Here is a 21,402-nt window from a genome sequence, read left to right on the forward strand (position 1 = left end):
TTGAACCTTACTGGTTTATAATTGTAGAATCACATCAAACATTTTGTCACGTAAAAAATGAAGAGTGTGTTATACAATAAGGACAGAAGTAGAATAATCGAAATAAACGATCACTCAAATAGAACTTTGCAGTCCAACTCGCACCATTTTAACTGGTCTCTGTTAGATTATCCTCATCTCTTCTCTTACTTGAAAAGTGAACTTCTGAATTTTTTTAGCACTAGTTGTAACGCTAAGAATAGGTCAAAGGCTCTCCACTCTCCGGTCTACTTATCCTTCCACAGTTACAGAGATTCTAGTATTCTACTGCTACTAGTGTGTGTGGAAGAAAGAGGAGCAACCAAATTGCTAAACTTATAGATGCTGTTACAATTGATAATGATGTCTGTCTATACAGATTGTCAACTCAGACAAAACACTCTTCGTCCATTTGGCAAGAGGGCCAGATACTTTTTCTTTTTTTAGAATGGTACGGTACAAGAGGGCAAGAATCTTCATAGTTAAAATATGACTGGCAGGCAAGCGTAGTGTATTCTAGCACCAATCTCTAACAAATCTTACTCCTGGCCTTCGGACAACTACCAATCAAACTAAATGATTTCTCCATTCAACCTATACTACTTTCCAAATGAAACTCAACCAAATGGCAGGTCGTGTTATCCATACATCTCCAACTGCCCAACCACAGTTACAAACCACAATATAACTAAATTTCCCTCTCAGAGAAATTACCCATCAGCAGAGTAATCAGAATAGCTCCGTGCAAAAAGGATTAACTGATAGATTCTCAGCAGACCACTTCTACCCCATAGATCATCCTGAAATCCATCATTGTCATCAAAAAGATGCAGGCACTATGTCATTCAAAATGCATGGTTTTGCCCTGAATGTGCTATGGTCGCTTATGATGCATTTTTACTTATGAAGGGTGCTTTAGACACTAAGTTATATCAGAACTACAGTCTAAGGAAAGTTCATTACCTTCTAATTCCTTCTCCGAATTACATATTCTTGAAAGGAGAGGCAATTATGCAAGAAACTATGAGCTGAAGAAGCTCATTTCCTTCAACCAGTCTTTTCCCCTATTACGAGGCCTTTACTCCTGTATGATGACACTTGCAAGAAACACTTGAGATTAAAGGAGCATGGCGCCTTAAGTGCAACAACAATATCTCAAATTGCTACACAGAATTAGGCAGCATGGATACCGACTAAGGAAGACATAAATGAAACAGAAAAGTATAGATTAATTGGGTAATTCTGTACAGAGACATTCATGGTAAGAATGGGAAGTGGAGGAATATATAAAGCCCGCAAGCTCCAGAACAACTCTAGCCTTAGCAGAAAAGGCAGAAAAAAATTGCAAGAACTGGAGCAATATATGGACATCTGAACCAGCTAGTAGTAGGTAACAGGGAGCAAGCGACCAAAGACACGTCACTTCGAAGGGAAGACTTCTGCACAAGAGGGAAACTGTAATTAGTATATGGAAAACACGAAGATGATCATATGAGTGAAAAGCTGATACACAAGATGAAGAATGAGGTTACTTTCAGCAACTGGCACTACATAAACGCATGAATTGATGTGCTAGAGGAACCAGAATATGACTCAGGAAAGGAAAGTGAAAAATAGAGAGAATGAAAACAAGAAGACACCAAAAACCAAGGATAAACAAAAGGTGGACAACAGAAAAATATCACTGATGTCCGCTACATGGTTCCATGAGCAGAAGGTCAATGGAATGTTGGTCCTCATCAAGCTCAGATCTCACAAAATACTAAATCACCACTTTTGCAGTGATCTAATAATTTTACATTATTGTTATCATCATTACAGAAAATACAAGCATATTGTTTTATATCAATTCTTATCTAAGAAGGATAGAACGATCTTTAAGAATAAAAGAGCGCTCTAAGGTCTTCAGGTCTTCAGTAACACTCTCCGATGGCAAATATTTGGCTGCCACTGTTAGTTCAGTAATCTTAATTCAGGATATAATGCATTCCTAACTTGTCACTTGTACCTCTACTAACAAATTATTTCCTTTCCACAAATACACCACCTACCTACCTATATATATTATGTCCAAACTTTTTTGTTGCCGTAGTCTGTATGCTTCCCACACTGTAGGTATACAGTCTAATATCTGTACCAAACATATTCTTCACCAAAATTGTTCACATCGTAACTAAAGGGTCTTAGTAAGCAAAGCAGTTAAACTTCACTACACTGACTGGATCAGAGAACGCAAACCCTCAACAGGGACTCAATAGCAGAGAATGGCTCCAAGTGAGCACCCTAACGAGAAAATTGTAATAGATGTAGAAGCCAGGACAAGTGTCAGATATGTAACAAGTGAAATATAGAATTATGATTATATATATCATTATACGTTCATGCATCCGACACACTATTCCTCTTTTAACTTTTTTTCCTCCTAAATCACCCAAAAGCCTCCAATGAACATTTAAGTTTCAAAACTGCATAGCACTAGCAGTAGCAGCTCATCAAACTTTCGCTACGACTCCACCTATGCTTAATTCACCTTGTTCCCACTCAGAAGAATCTTGCATCAAAACAAACTACGACAAAGTTAACAGTTAATAAACAAATAAGTTTCCAAAGTATCTTAGAATAGGACCAACTGACAAACACAGACTAGTTCACTCAATTTTGAAGTAGCAGTCCTTGAAGCCAAAAGCATCACCATTTCAGCTCAAGTTCCCAAAGGTGCCTTTAGTGGGTAGCAATTACAGTTTATTACACCAATCAAGCATTACTAGTGACTGCCTTTCTCAATAGATGAATCAAAAAGTTTTTGTAGAAGAAGACTTTATCATTCCTTATCGGAATTTTGGTACAAAATAAGCCAGATATTCATGGAACGCTACCTCATAGCTTGACTTTAAAATCTAAATAGAGGTTTGATGAAATTCTCAGGAGATAGCAACCATGGACTTTGGAATATTGAAAGTGGAGAAAAGAGGAAAAACTTATAACTTTATGGAGCTAAATATGTCAAGAAATACATCGAATAGTACCTCACTTGAAGTTATAATCCAAATGGAGGTCTGACCTTATCGAGCAAGAATCAGCCCATGGTTTTTAGAATACTGAGAGTGAAGAAAGGACGAAGATATCCACAATAAGAAATTGCAATCATCTCTTGTTGTAGTAAGCTGTCCGATTAATGGTGCGACACCATCGTCATCAGAAAAAAAAAGTTGCCAAAGAGAGTCAAAGAAAGAGACCAAATGCCTAAACTCCAGAAATAGTTACATTATGATGGATTTCCTCAAATTTCCCAAATGTGGCCAAAGAACACAGTATTAGTTTGATGCCCAATAAAGAGCGAACATAACCATTTGTCTGCCCACCAAAGATTCTAACTAGCCATTCTCAGGAGCCAAAGATGTATCTTCCATGGTCTGATCCTTTAAGGAACATCTGTATTCCTCATTGGCGCATGGAGGAAGAGCCCGAGCTAAAATTTAGTATTTATGTCTAAATGGGATTCTTTACCAGCATTCTACCCAAGGATTGGGGAGTATCCATGTCTCGTATCTCAACTGAAGGGTCTGAATTTTTAGAAAAAAAATTAACCTCTTTTTGTTCTTTCTTTCTTTCTTTTTGAGATAAATATAAGCTAGATGAATCTGGGTTTGGTTCCCAATTGTGCTACTCCATGCTGATAAATATGGGTGGTCTATGAAAGAGAGCTGCTTCAGTTCTCCTTCAGTAAGCTACTCAAAAACGACCAACAAACGTGTGTGTTGCCAACTTGCCATTGCAATTACTTGTGCCGTTTCAATCTTGAACTTGCATATTACAAGCTTAATTGATTTAAGCCCCAAGGGAAGTTCTTTATCAAACCTCTGACTAGAGAAAAGCACTCCTAGGGAACTAAACCTTAATCACAACTAATTGGTACCGCCTACAAGGATTTTCTTACATTCTACTGTTGTTTGCACCGACTCTGGAGTCTGGACTTGAAGAAATTGTAGGTCTTCCGAGACAACTACCTTCAATATAAGACATGACCAAACCATCCTAATTGACTTTCCTCATTTTATCCAAGCACAATTTGGTCATTTCAAATCTTGTATGACCACACATCCATCTTAACATTCGCATTTCTGCGACGCTCATTTTTTGTGGATATGCTGGACTTTAGAGGCCTGTTACTCCCACAACTTGGCTAATCCTACATGCTTCTATGTCTAACATCTTCATCCATCATACAGTTCTATGGGAACATCAAACCTAGATATCTGAAGTGTTTGTTTACACACCACTATCCCATCCTAACACATCTTAGTTTCACTCTTCTTGTACTAGCTAAACTTGTAGTGCATATATTCAGTCTTACTTATTAGAACTCTTGTTCTTTAGGGTGATTCTCCATAGTTCAAGCTTCAGGTTAAAACTTTTGCTAGCTTTGTCAAATTAACACAGCATTGTCTGCAAATAGCATAGACCACGGGAAATAACTAGGGCAAAGAAGTACGGGGTCAATGCCAAACTCTTGTCTAAACCCATAATATGAGCAACTTCTTTGTATCTCCAACTAATATTCTCACGCTAGTGACAACTCCCGTATATAGAACTTTATAGCATTTATGTATGTAATATGAATTCTTTTCTATAGGCAACTGCAAACAGGAAAAGAGTGTATAACGAGTTGTCATAGAGGAGCAGAATAGGATGGGGTGAACAGATTAATCTCAAATCCTTCTCAATAAAGCTGCAATGGAGCAGCTTGATTTCTCATGTTACTTTGTATATCATTACTAGCATGACATAAGTGTACAGCAATAAAATAACATGCCAGATTGGAATAATCTGTATCCTGGATAACAAATAAAAAGCAAACGATAAACGGGTTCACATACCTCTTTATTCTCCTCCCCAGTCTATTAACTCATTGCGTGGTGCATACAGCTTCGCCATTCGTTCCTCAGCTTCGGTATCATTTACTACACCTCGGCATCTTGGGAAGCCACAATAACACGCAAGTTGTTCATCGATAGAAAAGAATCTGCAACATGAACAAATACAATTTAACACACCAGAGATGGGAGTGACAAAATAATAGAGCGAGATGATGGAAAAACCTGTAATCATATGTCAATTCTTCCCATTGTTTAATATCTCGTTTGGCAAATATGATTATATGTTGATCGTTATTGACACTTATAACTCTTGAATAGCAATTTGGCTGCAAGAAAAGTGAAAGTTGTGAACTGCAGCTCATTTACAGAATGTCTTCTTAAGTACTAGCAATCAAAAACTCCACTACATTCTCCATTGCAGCAGTCTTTCCAAATAAACCCACTGACTAGCCAATGAAACATATATATTTGGATCATGGCGAGGAATCTGGATGTGTTTACCGATGATACATTATGCTTAGATCTGGCTCTATAACAACACAAAGTAAAAAACTGACAAGTCAGGTAAAGGCTTATTCACCAATTCACTTGAGATTCTCATGCCATCCCAAAGGTCCTAATAAGAAGTGCTCTCCAAAACACAAGAGGGTAGCTTAGACTTAACAGATAAAAGTTGCTTGCTGGTATAATCAAAAGTAACTTTCAAGAGAAAATATTCTATCCCTCCCAGGGATCCAAGGTCACAACAAATATGTTGTAAGAACAGAATATGTTGTAAAGCAGATATTAATAAAGATGCTTCAATAGCACACCAATTATAATTTGTCCACTCAATTGAGCAGTTCCACAAGTATATTGTCAGACCCATGTTTATGGCAATAAACACATGATGGATCTATATGATGGTCACAACAAATACTGAAACCGTTAAAGATGGATCTATATTTAGATGTTATAAACATGGAGACCCAACAGAAGGAGTTCTCATCAAAAGTAACTTTCAAGAGAAAATATTCTATCCCTCCCAGGGATCCAAGGTCACAACAAATATGTTGTAAGAACAGAATATGTTGTAAAGCAGATATTAATAAAGATGCTTCAATAGCACACCAATTATAATTTGTCCACTCAATTGAGCAGTTCCACAAGTATATTGTCAGACCCATGTTTATGGCAATAAACACATGATGGTGTCTTTGTTCATGTAATGTGGGTGTTCTCCATCTAGTGAGGAAAGAAACATTTACCCCCAAGAGAATAAAACCATTAAAGGAACAGGGAAATAGGTAAAGGAGGATTTTGCATACTTCACATGAATGATTGATCAAATGTGCAATGCTTCCTGCCCTTGTTGCATCTATAACACGCTCATCATCAATTCGAAACATGTATGTTCCAGCACCCTGAGAGTAGAAATCATGTTATTGGTGAAACAATATAATTACCACCAATGGAAGCAGCTTTCACCCTCCATCAAGCCAGTGCACAAAAATGGAACGACCAAAATCAAAAAGGGATATGCTTATGAAGTATATAGGTATCTATTCATCAAAAAAAGAATCTCATAGGTTTCTAATTTCTTTCAATAGATACTACAACTACTATATCTTAAGCATTGAGCATGACCAGAACAAGCAACATGATCACGAAGAATTCAATTCTTGTGACCAAATGTCCTATGCAGAGCAATGCAACTTAGGGATTTTACTTTTGCAAGTACATTTTTCAAGCCTTAATTGGAAATAAGTTTATTTATGGATTGCACCCCTCCCTTTTCCCTGCTGCAGGTATTCGTGGAATGTGACCCTTACTTCTGAAATGAGCATGAACCCACATGTTTCCAGAGCACTTCAAAAAGAATATCAGGTCAACTGACATAAAAAAATACACATGTTTTGGTTAAAAATATGCTTAGCAAACATATAATAACTATCAATCTGCTTCTATTGAATGCAAATGTTCCTTGCTTCCATGTAAAAGGGGAAAATAAAAATTGGCCGTGTAAACATAAAGAAAGTATTAAGAAACGTGTAGCCTATCTTTAGCTAAAGAAATGGAAAAGAAGCATTTTCAGAGATTTGCAGCCATCAATTGGACTTCCGCCAAGCACTCCCTATAATGGCCCACTAGTAGCGAGAGTACTAGGAATCCGGGTATTTGGAGCCATGAAGGTGTACCAGAGCACATATTGTGTTTTCTGGCTTATACTTTTTAGAAGTGATAAAGATTGCATTTCTCTCCAACCAATGTTCAAAACTATATCTTCAATAACCAAACAATGAAAAAAATAACTACTACCATGCAAATCAAAAAGATGACCATTTGGAAACCACAAGTATGACCAAGCAACATGTAAACATCCTAAACAATGACATAGTTCTTACCACCAGTGAGTTGTAAATTAGGTGCTCCCTTCGGTCAGCAATAGGAGGTCTAACAAGTTCTCCAGTGTACTCAATTACCTATTAAGCAAAGGAATTGTCAGTCCTTGGTATTGAAACTTTACAACAAAAGAATACGCATGAATATTTATATAGCTACTTTCTCTCAAATCATATCACTGTAATAAAGAAAGGGACAAATTACCATGTCCCCAGCTTTATGAGGAAGCTTGGTAAAGATGCCAAATCCATGTATTCCGGATTTCCCTGGAGGCAATGACAATCTCAAGAATAAATTATTGCTACTTGTAAGAGAGGGGGAAAGTGGTGATACAAGAGCACAAAGGAGCTCAAAGTAGCACCAACTAGCAAAATAATCTAGTTAGGTGATAGCAAGAATATTCAAAAGGGTCCATTTTTGGCATTATTCGATCAGTTGCTCTATTCCCACCATGAACAATAACACGAGAAAACACCCAAACAATGGAGCACACAATAGAGGACAAGAATAAGATTGCAGGTGTATACAATATACAGCACACATCCAGATAAGACAATTTCAAATTTGCTTCAGATAGTGAAGGCATACAGAATATTCAGCTTACCAAATGCCAGCCTTTTTCTAAAGGTTTCTTTCATGTAGTTGTATTTCTCAACCATGGAAAGTATGCTCCTTGACACATCAAGCAACGAACACTTTAGCTTTTGAAGGTCAACGGTGTATTTGGAACCAGCAAATGAGGAAGATAATGTATCACTCAATTGCTCATGTTGGCTGTGGCCACCAACCAAATATGGCCTATTTTCAACATACAAGCGCTTCAACGATGCAGCTGTAAGGACTTCAGGTTCTTTTCTTCCTCTTCTTCCAAAATAATTGTAAGGCTCTATTCATTAACAAACAGAAATCAGGAATCATAAAGTGCACTGGTAAACAGTTGCACACAGAGAATAGTAGCAAAAGATGCCATCAATATAAAGCATTAACCAAAATCATTTCAGGAAACAACAGATAATGGAATAACAGATCTGAGACATATAAATAGTAATGGAGAATAAGAATAGCATACCACTGCGAGCACATCCAGAAGGATTTGGTGGAGGAGTATAATCTGAATGTTCACAAGCTTTTTGTGCAACCCACTCATCAACAGCAGGACGCTCATTAGATACAGCTCTATGCTTCTTGCAGAAAGAAAGCAATCGAATGCACTGATCCTCCTCATCCTCATCCATGGGGATTAAATGCAATCTGTCTTCATCCTCAAGCTATAAAAACGTTAGCATCAAAAGAAGATAGGTTAGCATAACATATAGGAGAAAAGGAGAACACGGAGAATCCATACATCACATAAAAAAACTTCCATCACTATAATAAGAAGAAATCACCTCGACACAGAAGCCAGCAGCTCGTGCACAAAGAGGATGATAAGCCACCCGACACGTATGGTTTGAGCACTACATGACAAAGTAAGGAGGGAAACAAACAAAGTAGTGAGTTGGACAAGCATATTTTAAAGTAGAACTCAATCAAGTGACATGGATGCTAGTGCCTCTCCCAAAAGATCAAATTTATAGTACACAGAGAAAAAGGAAAAGAAAACTAATAAAGAAATCAAAGAAAGGAAGAAAATATTAGAAAAGGAAAGATAGTGCGAGAGGCCTGTAATGGAGCTAACAAATTCACTTTTGCACTTAGTATCTTTTTTGTACTACTTGCATCTTCTCGATGCCATCGGTGATATCATTTACTTCATCAAAAAGAAAGATAGCATGAGAGAGAGAGAGAGGGGAGAACTTGTTAACAAAATGCAGAAAGAAGAAAAGAGATTCCACTTCGATAAAGATAAGAGGATCAGCCGATGACTATCAAATTAGAGCTAAACATTATATCTTAAACGTCACAATTAACAGAAGTCCTTTTCCTTTTTTTGAAATGATCAACTAACAGAACTCCCAAGGATTAGTTTTACAAAGCATCTGCAGAGGCAGACCAGAGTGTGTCACATCTTATCCAACCACAATCTGTTTCCAATCAGTTCGTAGACTACCAATTTGCATCGTTATTCTTTAACATTTGAGCCCATATATTTGAGGATGAAGAAACAGAACACAGAATAAAAAATTAAATCTATACTTGTAATCTCCTAATAAATAGAAATGGGGTTAGGATATAAATCACAAGTTTACCTGAATGCAAGCTCCATAAGGAACACCACAGATACTACACAAGAGCTTCCAGCGGTCCTTTAAAAATAATAAACAGAAGAAGATATTATCACGAGAAACTGCAACAAACCCTATCTATGTGGGCGTCTTCCACAACAAAAGACTTCTCTTCCTTTCGATAATTAAGCTATGAAAATTAATTGCATAAATCAGCAATATATGAGATAATGAGAGGTATAAGTAATTCTGGTCGATATTCTGAAAGTCCAATTAGGAAAATTAGTTGCCGCATCTACATATATATTGCAATGGATTAAAAGTGAAAAATGGCTAACAATCTCAATAAAATTTAGAAAAAAAATAGTAATAGATCTTAATGGCTAAAAATACGAAAGTGGGGTATGGTGGAATTATCATTCACGATAACAACAACAATAATAATAATAATAATGGTGATAGTAGAAGAAGAAGAAAATAGGGGCAGTCTTGGGTTTAAACATAATTATGAGAGCCTAAGTACTTATTCTACGGGGCTTGGGCATTTTTAGTAGTATAGCCACGTGAAATATGAAAAAGTCATGGTTGAGTACCTTTAAAAGTGCAAACAACAACAGAGGACAAGACTGGAGGGTTTTTAGACAATGATAAAAAGATAAATAGAACTGCTATAGTACCTTGCTGATCCTGCTCAAACCATCAATTGGCTCCATTCTCTTTATATCAGATAAGCAAGTTTCTGAATCATGATAGAGGGAATCAGGGAATCAAAACACTTATCGACAACGATAATCAGTCAGTAATATGACAAAAAGAAAAATAATGACCTGGTATCCAAATGGCACAAGCAAGATGAGCCCAACGTCCATCAGTAGTAGGCTTCATAGCACCGCCTGTATGGCATTAAAAATAAGACACAGAAGCAAGAAAAGAGCTGGGCAAATTAAGAGAAAACATGCAAGCAAAAGTAAGTACCGATAACAGGGCACAGGCAACAAGGGGGAGGGACTACTGGAGCTCCTGGACGACACAAATTGCATAACCAAAGTACTCCATCCATAGGCTCCCTCTCCCCATAGCATCTAGCATGGACCTGAACAAATCATGACCAGCAAAGAACTTCAACCCGGAAGAATGGAATCAAATATTCAAGCCCAAATAAGAACAATGTATCACTCAAATATCAAAAGTAAAAGAGAACATCAACCAACACAGAAAATTTGTAATAAAACGTTCTGGGCACCCATAGGGAGGAACAACAGAGTCAAATCAATAAGTAATGTCTGGAATGTTCTCGCATAATTATAAGTTGATACAATATGGAAGCATCATAAGTAAGTAGTCCTTTTTTACATGATGGGTAAAGAGTCACTTTGATCAATATCAAATAAAAAGGAAATTCCATGCAGGTTTAACAGAAAACAAGCAGCTATCACATCCGCACAATAGATGTGTGGATAAGAGAAATAGCAAGCTGGAAACATTCAATTCTAAAATAAAAAGGGAAAATAGATTACTATACTTTGTCCCAAAAAGAAGGAGAGACAGAGATTAGTATACTCACCATCATTCGGCATTTATCACACTGCAAAAATAAATTATTCTCATACTCCTGTAAAAGAAGAATCTACGTCAGCATGATCCGAAGAAACTATATTGTTACTACTCAATTAGGGAAAGACAAAAATGATACGGATCACCAAGATGCAACTTCAGTAGTTGTCATATAACAACAACACCCAAATAAGCAAAACAGATATCTCAAAAATCACACACTAGCTGGAAGTAACAAAAGCATAAGAAATGGAAGCAGCTTCTAACCTCATCCATATGGCAAACGTTGCATTTGTCCAGATCTTTCCATTTAACACGGACAGGCCTATATCCAGCAGGCAGATCTTGATTTTTCGAAGAAGCCAATTTCAAGGATTTTGCAAGAAGCCTGGAGTTTGATAATTCCTGACAGTATAATATATGCCTTAGCTAAGCAGGAGAAAAAGAAATAAGCAAAATATAGAATAATGCTTTCCAATTTCCATCAAATAAGTCATTCGCAGATTAAAACTTCTTAATGTGAGACTAAGCAATGCGCTCACTATATTATGAGTTGGAACTCTAAGCTAAATTATATTATCAACTTACTTTAAGATATTGTGCCAAACTATGTTTGTTTGATTGAGCAAGTCCAATAGATTTAAGACTTAATTTTTTCTAAATTTATTTTTAAAATAAAAAATATAATAGATGAAAAATCAGCAGTAAGAAGATGCTGCTATTACTAAAAGTCAGCAAAAGAGAAGCCAAAAATGAAAACACTGGCTATCCATACAAAAGATACAACGAACTATGACAGGGTTTCGCTATCATCTACCCGTTCATGTTTACACCAAAAGGATATCAGATTCTGCTCCGTACATGAGATACACATTTAAGAAAAACTCTAAATATTCAAAAGGGACTTCTATTCCATTTAGGCACCACTGACAGCATTAAGCATCTGTTGCCTTCAATTACAACTAGATAATGGGAGAGTAGAACTATACGATATTTATAGTTAAATGGCACCGTATATTTACCAATTAATGGTATCCACCATATTCAGCTTCACTCGAAGATAGCAGTGCATTTTTATGATCTTTTTTTATAAGGCAAAATAATTTTATAAAAGTAGAGGCTGTAATGGTCTTATATGTTTATATAATGTTCGTCTTATCTTATCAAACACTTCTGAAGTATAATCGCTTGGTACAATTTGACTCCAAAGTGTTGAATAAGGAAACAAAACAGCACATAATATAGTCACTTAAATCTTATTCACAAGTAAAGTAAAACTGTACTAAGACAACTTCAAAGTCATTGGAGCCAATGATAGTAATATAAAACATGCTCAGATTTGCAATAATAAGACAGAACAAAAGTTGAAGGAACAGAACCACCATAAAGTGAAAATTGGGTGGAAGAGCAACTTATAATACCTTTATAAGTTTCAAAATTTCAGGATGAGAAAAGCCAAACATATGAGAACCCGATCCAAAAGTCCTTTCACTTTCACCGCCAGATATTGACTCATCAAAATTGTCAACTTGCGTCTTTCTCATCCGTTTGTAAACTTTATTCCAGGAAGCAGATGGTGTAGATCCCTTAAACTGCAAAAACAAGTACACCACGCGACTAGCACTATCACTTCTCTTAACATCTAAAGGCTAAACATTAATGCCTATTCGAAAGCAAAACAAATCCTAGATAAGAAAAACAAAAACTAGATCAAGTAGGTTTTCCATGATTGCCAGCTATTTCCCTTAGAGAGAGAAAAAGGTAGCAAGTTGATGTGGTAGAGACCATACGACGTTTCTTTTATGAGCTAAAAACTAGTATGTTAAAAAGTTGAAACTAACCCCTACTAGGATAAAGAGCAGCACACATCTTAGCCAAGCTCTCAAGTGGACACACAACAGCGTAGATACTCAATGATTCATCTGAGATTCAACATTTCACAAGCCAGCGGTTCAAATAACTGAATAAGGATGACAATGACAAAATAAAGATAACCACATTGATTATCTCCATTGAAATCCCCGACGGCTTATATTAGTGTTGTGCAACAACACAATAAATCCTTAGTTACTTTGTTTTATATATTACTGACTGAAAGGTAGGGACTTCTAAGATTTAGCTGGCAATAGTCTTTCAAAGCTCAAACTTGAGCCTTAAATGTAAAGTTCAAACATAGCTTGAGCTCAATTTAAAAATCCAAGCAATACCTCTAAGGTACTTTAAATGCCCAAGTCAAACCCGAAGAGGCATGCCACAGAATTTAATCAAAAAGCCTAAGATATTTTTCAATAACAAGGTGTCGTATTCATAATTTAGCAACGAAGAATACATCAGTCTGACAGGTGATTTACATGTATATCATCAGAATCCAAAACCCTTCGAGGCATAAGCTCCTTGGATATGAGATGTTTATCACTCATATCAATAAATATTACTCCCTCCGTCCCAATTTATGAGGCATCCTTTCCTTTTTAGTCTATCCAGAAAAGGATATCATACTTCTTAATTTAGTAACAATTTAACTTTAAACCTCCCATTTTACCCTTAATGAGATGATTTATAGCTACAAAAGTCTGGCTTGTTTTTAGTCCACAATTTTCAATAGTCTTTCTTTATTTCTTAAACTTTGTGACCAGTCAAACAGCGCCACATAAATAGTGACAGGGAGTATTACTTCATCTGGAGAAAAAAGAGACAACTACGGTTTTAAGCATTCAACTGCAGTATCTAAACAGAACATAATGTAAGAACTTATGCTCTCTCCAGTCATTCCTATGGGATCTCAAAGTGCTTGAGATCATCAATTCACATTTTAATTCAATCCATTTCGACTGGTCTCGTCCTCTGACTCAATCTTAGAGTATGATTGACCATCTTTTTATCAGCAGAGCATGATTGACCGTTTTTACTCTTTGGGTATCAGTCTTGTTTTATAAGAGAGAATAGTGTAGTGTCCTTTTCATCTAATTGAAAAGCTTAATGAGCTTCAATAGATCAGTCAGTCCTTTATTACATCTACAAATAACTTCTATCCAATGCTTAAAGTTCACAAGCACTAGTAATTTGAACACAACATTTCTTAGCAAAAGGTGAAAAAAGAAAAGTTCCTCTCAGATTCTGGAATGGATATGAAGAATCTGAACAAGGGGCCCATTGTTTCAAAAGGGTGCTATAAAATTAATTGTGACAATAATATACTCAGTGCCTTCGTAAGTGAGATAGAAAACCATGGAACTTGACAGCAATTGAAAAACTGAATTGCAGAATCAAAGGAGAATAGAGCATATAAGTTAATGAATGAAGCAGTTAAAGAAAAAAATAAAAACTTGATTTGACAACATTGAATTGCAGAATACCTGTTCTCCACTATCTGACGTAACTCTAAATAAAGGCCGTGTCCTGAAATCAGGATCTCTCAGTACCTCCATCTTATACGAGACACGTACACCGGGATCTGGCCCAATTGAGACGTAGAAGAAATGGATTAATTTTATACCAATTAATTCAAACAAAGGCACAGCAGAACTGTTGCTGGAGAGGGAAATATGAACAAATACCTGTTACCGAAGGGAACTTCCTCACAGCAGTATAGCCTTCTGGCCAGATAAATTTCTCATCTCGAAAGAGCTCTGTATCTTCTACTATTTTCCCTGTACAGGACATTTGCACAACGAAGACTGATATAAATCGAATATTCATCAAGTGAAGAGAGAACATCAAGTCAAATTATGAGAATAGGGAATGTTACTCAACAAAATAGAGGGGGGAAATGAACACTGCAGTTTGGCAGATAATATGTTACAAAGGTGGCTTTCATGGACAAAATGACTGATTAACTTATGTCCATAGAATCTGAAAATACCAATTAATCACTGTTGGGACAGCTATATGCTAAAGTAGTAAAACCATATAGGATTAATGATTATCTAATTGGAGGTAAAAATCTCATGATGTAAGAAGGGTGAAGAGGATGGGGAATGGTAAATGGTTTTCTGATACATCTGGAAGAATCTCAACCTCAAAAATATAAAACAAACTCAATACAATAGAATATTATTGCATTCTTTTGCTCTCCAGTAAGCATCTAAGATTTGAAAAAATACCAAGGCTAACTACTTGCAAGTCCCCCAATTCAAATGGGCAACTTCTGATATCCTCAATCTTTCTCCTCAACCCTTCATCCTCTGAATCAGAACTGCCTTCACCTTCTTCGCTTTCAGTATTGTTGTCAGCAGCGATACGATTCTGTATCCGCAGCATCCTCTTTGAGAGCTTCTGTTCAGTAAGATACCTGATCAAGAAAGTCAGAAGTATGAAACCAGTACAAACCTAGAGACCGAGTTAATACTAGGTAGGAAGATACCAAGATACACAAACCCCAAAGGCAGCAATACAACATATGCAGGTAGAAGGAAACTTCTTTTGCTGCCAGAAGAAAGAAAAAGGCACAACAAATTTTTAACTTAAATTCACAACCAGGCTTTTGATTTATAAGTCAGCATGCCTCACGAAGGACAGTAGGAACATTCTCCATAAGACGAGGAAAATAATGAACAGTAGATTTTAGGCATGGATGGGTGTAATTTATCCACGTATCTGTTAGCTATAGTAGAACTTAAGGTCGGAAAATGAAGGCATTTTAAGGTTTGTTCCTCCAATACAATGCACATGGATCACAATGTTTTGGCTGAAAGTCCAACACTAATAGTACTAAAGGATAGAAGCAAATCATATCACATGCACCTGAATATTGGTAATTATGGGTTGCTATGTTAAGCTGAGATAAAGGCTAAGAATTAAGATAAGACCAAAGGCCTAAATTAACACCCAACAATTCTAGCAAGAAACATATCCAATTATTTGGCTTCACTTTATTAAATATTAACAGTGTCAAGTTACCAATGAGACAACCTTATGATCTAAGGCCATGCTGAATAGTGCATAGTGGGGCCATAAAGTTCAATGCATGTGAAAAAGAACAATTAAAAATGCAAGAAAATATAAATACAGGAATCATGTCTTTAATCATCAAAGCTTTCACATGAGAAGAATATAATGTATGTATCAATCTTTTAAGAGTCATTTCTACTAGTCTAATACAATAGCTTTCCCTATTGTAATGACAGACATAAAATGGAAAGAGCAACAATATCTAGCGAAGGACTAGACAGATGGAAAACTACAAATATAGGACATGCAAAACATTTAATCCTGGTGAAGTAACAACGAAATAACACAAAAATGAACTCAGATCAACAAGGCTCACATTTTTGCTTCCTCCAAACCTTGAACAAATTTTGGCTTTTTGCACTTGAGGTGAAATGAAGAAAGAAGCCCTCTCAGGAAAGAGATAACTTGCTTTAATTTAACCCTGGAATTCAATAACAAAGTTTCATAAGCCCACAACGAAGTAACTGAGCATATTACTGCTTAAATAGTAAATACAACTCCAATTACATTCAAAATAAACTTCCAAATTGCACACCTAGCAAAATCATGGGTGCCAAAAAACTGCACAAGAACAGATTTTTCCCCAGAAACTTTGTTTAGACCTTTACGCCCACCAGCAAGAGATTCATCCAGAACAATAGCCGGCCACATGGCATGACCTGTATTGGCCAATAAAACCAACGAAAAATCGGATATTTGCCATTTGGGAGATTTTGACCTCATAATTGTTGCAGGAAGTAAACAACCATGCAAAATTTAGTTGCTAAAAAATTTTATCTTTGTTATTTCTTCTACTTTGAGAGCTTCTTCCTAACTGCTTATTGACTGTGTGTAACCAACCATATGAGTGGACATGATAAAGTTGCAAATCACACCAGAAGTTATCAAAAGCTGAGAAAAATTCAGAAGTTGCAAATAAAGGCCATAACTTACCAGTCAGCTTGGCCCATATAATATCTCCAGGCTCAAGAGCTTCGCAGTCATCCAAAGTAGCAGCTAATACAACCATCTCATCAACATCAATTCCATCAGTTTCAGGACTCGTATCACTGGATCTCAACTTCAAACGGCTCATCTCCTCAAGTGAAACAGAAAACTTGACCCTTTCATTTGATAAAAGCAAATGCTCTTCATCCCCATCTACATATTTCACCTGCATTGGACTCAAAACTTGTTTCATACACTTACCCGTCAAAGGATCAAACAAAATTTGAACGAAAAGGAGCCAGAAAATCAATTACATGATGCCGTTCAGTCTCAGAGTTGTACCCAATTACACGACCAGAGTACCAATCAGCATCTAATGGCCAATACACCTATCAATAAAGACTGTACAATTAGTCTCTTAAATTGATAATAACAAAAGTACAGAGCACATTCTAACCATTCTAAGTTTGATCAATTCACACCTTACATTGTAGTCCAATAAATTTCTTGGGATCAACTCCTTCAAAACTCAACCTGTAAACCGCACAAACCCAAACACTTTCATACATGATAACACATACATACTAAGCATAAAATTGAACAAGGGAAAAAAGTACCAAACCCATTTCTTGGTGCGAATTGACCCTGAGCTTTTGCTACTCAAGTGATTCTCCAAAACAGAATTTTCTTTTCGCTTCTTAATGTTGTTACCCCTAAAGTTAGAATCTTTACAGTCATTATTACTGTGATTGGTATCAATTTTATTTTTACAAGCACTATTTCGAGTTTCTCTCAAACAAGACTCATTCAACATAACACTATCATCCACTCCCAAATTTGCTAGCTCCGAACTACCCACCTTCCTCCTCTTCTTCTCCTTCTTCTTCTTATTATGCTTCACGACCACTACTTCATCATCTTCTCCCTCATTGTCCCTCTCATTCTTGACACACATATTCACTACTTCTAAAGTCCCCACCTTCCTCTTCTCCGTGTTCTTTATAACCACTATGTCTTCTTCGCCCTCAGTTTCCCCCTGGTCTTCTCTATTGTCAGTCGAAAAATTGGCTAATTTTTGCTTCTCCTTACTCATTATAACCATTTCCTCATCTTCGCCCTTGTCTTCTCTGTCCCCATTCGATAAATTGGCTAATTTCGCTGACCGAGAAGCAAGCTTTGAATTAAACACTTTTCTCTTTTGTTTCCCCTTACTCTTTACAACTTTTTCCATGTCTTTGCCCTCGTCTTCTCTATCTCCATTCACAAAATTCCCTATTTTCACGGGCCGAAAAACTAGCTTTGAATTGCCCACTTTCTTCTTCTGCTTTTCCTTATTCTTTACAACCATTTCCTTGTCTTCGCCCTCATCTTCTCTATCGCCATTGGATAAATTCCCTAATTTCCCACTCACTTTCCTCTTCTGCTTCTCCTTATACTTTCTACCAGCTTCCTCTTCTTCGCCCTCATCTTCACCCACATCGCCATTGCAACTACCTAATTTCACTGATCCAGACTCGTTCACTAACGAGTCATAAAACGAGGGTTCATCCTGTCGTTTCCTTTTACGGCGGCGAGTGTAGAAGTGAGTAACCGGTGGTTTCGTTGCGGACATTGAGTAACTGTGATGTGTGTGTGAATAATGTTTGGTGCGATCATCGTCGGTGTCGAAATGTGGGAGAATTTTGCGAGCGGCTTTAACTTTTTTGGATCCAGTAGCGCCGCCGACGTAAGGTGAAGTAGCGGAGTAAACATCGCACAACGGAACGTATTTTAACGGCGTCACTCTATCGTCTCTATCATCGTCTACGTCATCAACCTGCTGCTGATTTTGATTAGGTTTTGCGTCTCCGTCGATAGCAAACGCCATTGAATTACGGAATACAAGTTGAATTTATTCACTAGTTTTGTATGAATAGGGAAGATTTTGAGCTGAATTGGGATTTGGGATTGGAATTGGAATGTTTAGGGTTCGAGAGAATAGGGGATTGGAATTTGAGGGAAAGTGATTGGTGTTTTTGGAGGGAGGTTTTGGGGAAAAAGGTATGGTTTCCCGCCGTAGGGGCGATACACGGCTTATTTATATGGAGGTGGAAGGGGGAGGACTCTTTCTCTTTTACATGTTGTTACTATTTTTTAACAACAACAACAATTATGTAAAATCACACATAGTACATCTGTCTCGGGAGGTAATGTGTACACATATCTTACCCCTCCCTAATCAGGACAGAGAGTTTGTTTCCGATAGACCCTCGGACTTTACTCTTGCCCCGATCGGGACAGAAAATTTATTTCCGATAGACCCTCGGCTCGATAAGATTGTTACTAATGGCATTTGCATCAAATCGTTTTGGATATTTTGTTATTTATAGTAACTAATAATGATATCAAAAACCAACTAAGTTTGACATTGTTAAGGATGAAAAGTCTATAATGATTTGTTGAATATCATATTGTTTGGTATGAAAAAGTTTCTAAGAATTCTTCTTCCTCTTTTTTATTTGTTATTATTCAATTTAATTAGAATATTTTTTATTTGAGGTATGTATAAAAAGTTACAAATGTTTTTTTAAAGTAAATAAAGTATTGAAGACGGCTAAGTATAAAGAAATAAAATTAAGACGTGTTCATCGTTTAAAAAGATTTTGATTTTTTATCAATAATGTTACCGTTACTATTCTCTAGATTTAAAAGTTCGTTACGGCATTTAAAATTCCGTTATTTCGCTCTGGTGTGGAAAGATTTGAATTTCGCGCAAATAATGTGTCATTTCGTATGAGCTTTTCTTTATAAAGTTACTATATATTGTTTCCTTATCATTTTAAGCGTGTGTGTTTCAAGGATTATTAGTAGTACAATGTATGTGTAATGTATACATACACATACAGCGTAAGCACAACATATGCACGCCCACAAACCCCTATATAGAGTTCTTTTATTAATTTGTAATCTAACTATTGCTGCGTGCGAATGCTAAAATATATATATCTTTAAATCGTGTTTAGTGTGTTGAGATAAAAAAATTCCAAATAATAAGTAAATGTTATTTGTTACAAACGCGTAATATTATTCTACTTAAAGACGCCAAACATATAAAAATAAAATCAAGACTTACTTACCATCTAAAAAGTTTTTTTCTTTTTTTTAAAATAATGTTACTGTTACTATTCTCTTGATTTAAAAGTTAGTTATGAGGTATTTAAAAATTCGTTATTTCCCTATGTTGTCAAAAAAAAAACAAATTTCACGTAGATGACATGTCATTTTTGTTTGAGATTTTATTGTTAAATTTACCATGTATTGTTTTCTTATTGTTTTGAATGAGCATGTTTCCAAGGATTTCATTCATCCCCCGTATCCCTTAATATTATTTCAAGAGTTGGAATACAAGACTTTTGATTAATGATAGATGACCAATTAACCAACCAACAAAATTATTTGTTACAAATAAGATCTTGTTATTGTATCGAAAGAGATAAATGTTAGCTAATTTGACTAATATTTAAGGGTTCATCCCACCGTAACCTTTATGGTTGTTGCTTCTCTTTTCTCTCTTTTTTTTTCTTGTAATATCAAATTATTATTTTTATAAGAAGTTTGTATTTTCTGCCCTTTTATGATTTTCTTCATTTTGGCATATAGGTTTTTTTCTTCGCTTATTTCTTTTTCTTTTGGGCTGCCATTTGCATCAAATTGTTTTGGATATATATACGTATTATGTTGTTTATAGTAACTAATGATGACATCATAATTCATTTAAGTTTGACAATGTTAAGGACGAAAGGTCTTGATGATTTTTTTTTTACATCTAGTCTAGTGATTGAGATAAAAATTAAAGTTACCATGATATATGTTCTTGTTTCTTTTAAGGCTTGGTATTCAATTAAACTATAATATCTTGTATTAACCTTTATTCGACGTATGTACTAAAAGTTAAAAGGGATTTAGATTAAATAAAATATTTTATTGAAGAGTTCAAGTGTAAAAAAAATAAAATCAAGACCAACTTACTGTCTAAAAAGATTTTAAATATTTTCCTCAATTATATTATTGTTTATGTTTTCAGGATTTAAAAGTTCGTTACATGGCATTTAAAAAGTATGTTATTCTCTCGGTTGCAGAAAAATTAAAATTTCATGCAGATGACGTGTCATTTCATTTGAGCTTCTTTTTGTAAAGTTACCATATAGTGTTTTCTTATCGTTTTATATGCACACTAGTATTAGTACCCGCACAGATGCGCGGACACTAATCATGTCAAATATTTAAGTTATTTGGATTGTATGTAAATAATCTTAAAATTTATATTTTTTCAGTAAATATAGATAATCATTGGATATTAACTACATGAAAAAAATTAACCATTTCTTCTATTTTTCTTTTTTTGATACCATTCTTGTTGGTGTCATTGGATCCTAAAAATAGTCAGGAAGCAAAATAATAACTCATATTTATGGCAAAACAATCAAATGTTGAGACAATGAATGACTCTTTGGATAAGACTTAACTCTTTTACTACTACTTGAACTCTT

General features: G+C 35.8%; 1 protein-coding gene across 9 annotated transcripts in view; it reads right to left on the reverse strand.

The window, feature by feature from the left end:
* Positions 1 to 18,998, reverse strand: part of LOC107774153 (histone-lysine N-methyltransferase ATX2) — a 72,879-nt gene extending 53,881 nt beyond the window's left edge. For 8 of the 9 annotated variants that reach the window (XR_012711449.1, XR_012711448.1, XR_012711445.1 and 5 more), the window contains exons 1-24: positions 17,491 to 18,992; positions 17,356 to 17,407; positions 17,188 to 17,262; positions 16,880 to 17,099; positions 16,482 to 16,605; positions 16,263 to 16,367; positions 15,100 to 15,287; positions 14,554 to 14,646; positions 14,353 to 14,450; positions 12,418 to 12,588; positions 11,264 to 11,401; positions 11,007 to 11,054; positions 10,418 to 10,535; positions 10,270 to 10,335; positions 10,120 to 10,181; positions 9,467 to 9,523; positions 8,666 to 8,734; positions 8,347 to 8,545; positions 7,882 to 8,163; positions 7,482 to 7,543; positions 7,280 to 7,357; positions 6,203 to 6,298; positions 5,118 to 5,221; positions 4,896 to 5,041 (exon numbers count right to left, since the gene is read on the reverse strand). Coding sequence is in view for 3 of the 9 variants with exons in the window: in XM_075256873.1 (XP_075112974.1) it covers positions 4,900 to 5,041; positions 5,118 to 5,221; positions 6,203 to 6,298; positions 7,280 to 7,357; positions 7,482 to 7,543; positions 7,882 to 8,163; positions 8,347 to 8,545; positions 8,666 to 8,734; positions 9,467 to 9,523; positions 10,120 to 10,181; positions 10,270 to 10,335; positions 10,418 to 10,535; positions 11,007 to 11,054; positions 11,264 to 11,401; positions 12,418 to 12,588; positions 14,353 to 14,450; positions 14,554 to 14,646; positions 15,100 to 15,287; positions 16,263 to 16,367; positions 16,482 to 16,605; positions 16,880 to 17,099; positions 17,188 to 17,262; positions 17,356 to 17,407; positions 17,491 to 18,740 (3,897 nt within the window). In the remaining 6 variants the exon portion in view is untranslated. Of the gene's footprint in view, positions 1 to 1,223; positions 1,458 to 4,895; positions 5,042 to 5,117; positions 5,222 to 6,202; positions 6,299 to 7,279; positions 7,358 to 7,481; positions 7,544 to 7,881; positions 8,164 to 8,346; positions 8,546 to 8,665; positions 8,735 to 9,466; positions 9,524 to 10,119; positions 10,182 to 10,269; positions 10,336 to 10,417; positions 10,536 to 11,006; positions 11,055 to 11,263; positions 11,402 to 12,417; positions 12,589 to 14,352; positions 14,451 to 14,553; positions 14,647 to 15,099; positions 15,288 to 16,262; positions 16,368 to 16,481; positions 16,606 to 16,879; positions 17,100 to 17,187; positions 17,263 to 17,355; positions 17,408 to 17,490 lie in introns of those variants that run through there. The other variant, XM_016593632.2, reaches the window with a different exon arrangement.
* Positions 18,999 to 21,402: the final 2,404 nt, after the last annotated feature.

This window comes from Nicotiana tabacum, chromosome 7 (assembly GCF_000715075.1).
Source record: "Nicotiana tabacum cultivar K326 chromosome 7, ASM71507v2, whole genome shotgun sequence".
Lineage (NCBI taxonomy): Eukaryota > Viridiplantae > Streptophyta > Magnoliopsida > Solanales > Solanaceae > Nicotiana > Nicotiana tabacum.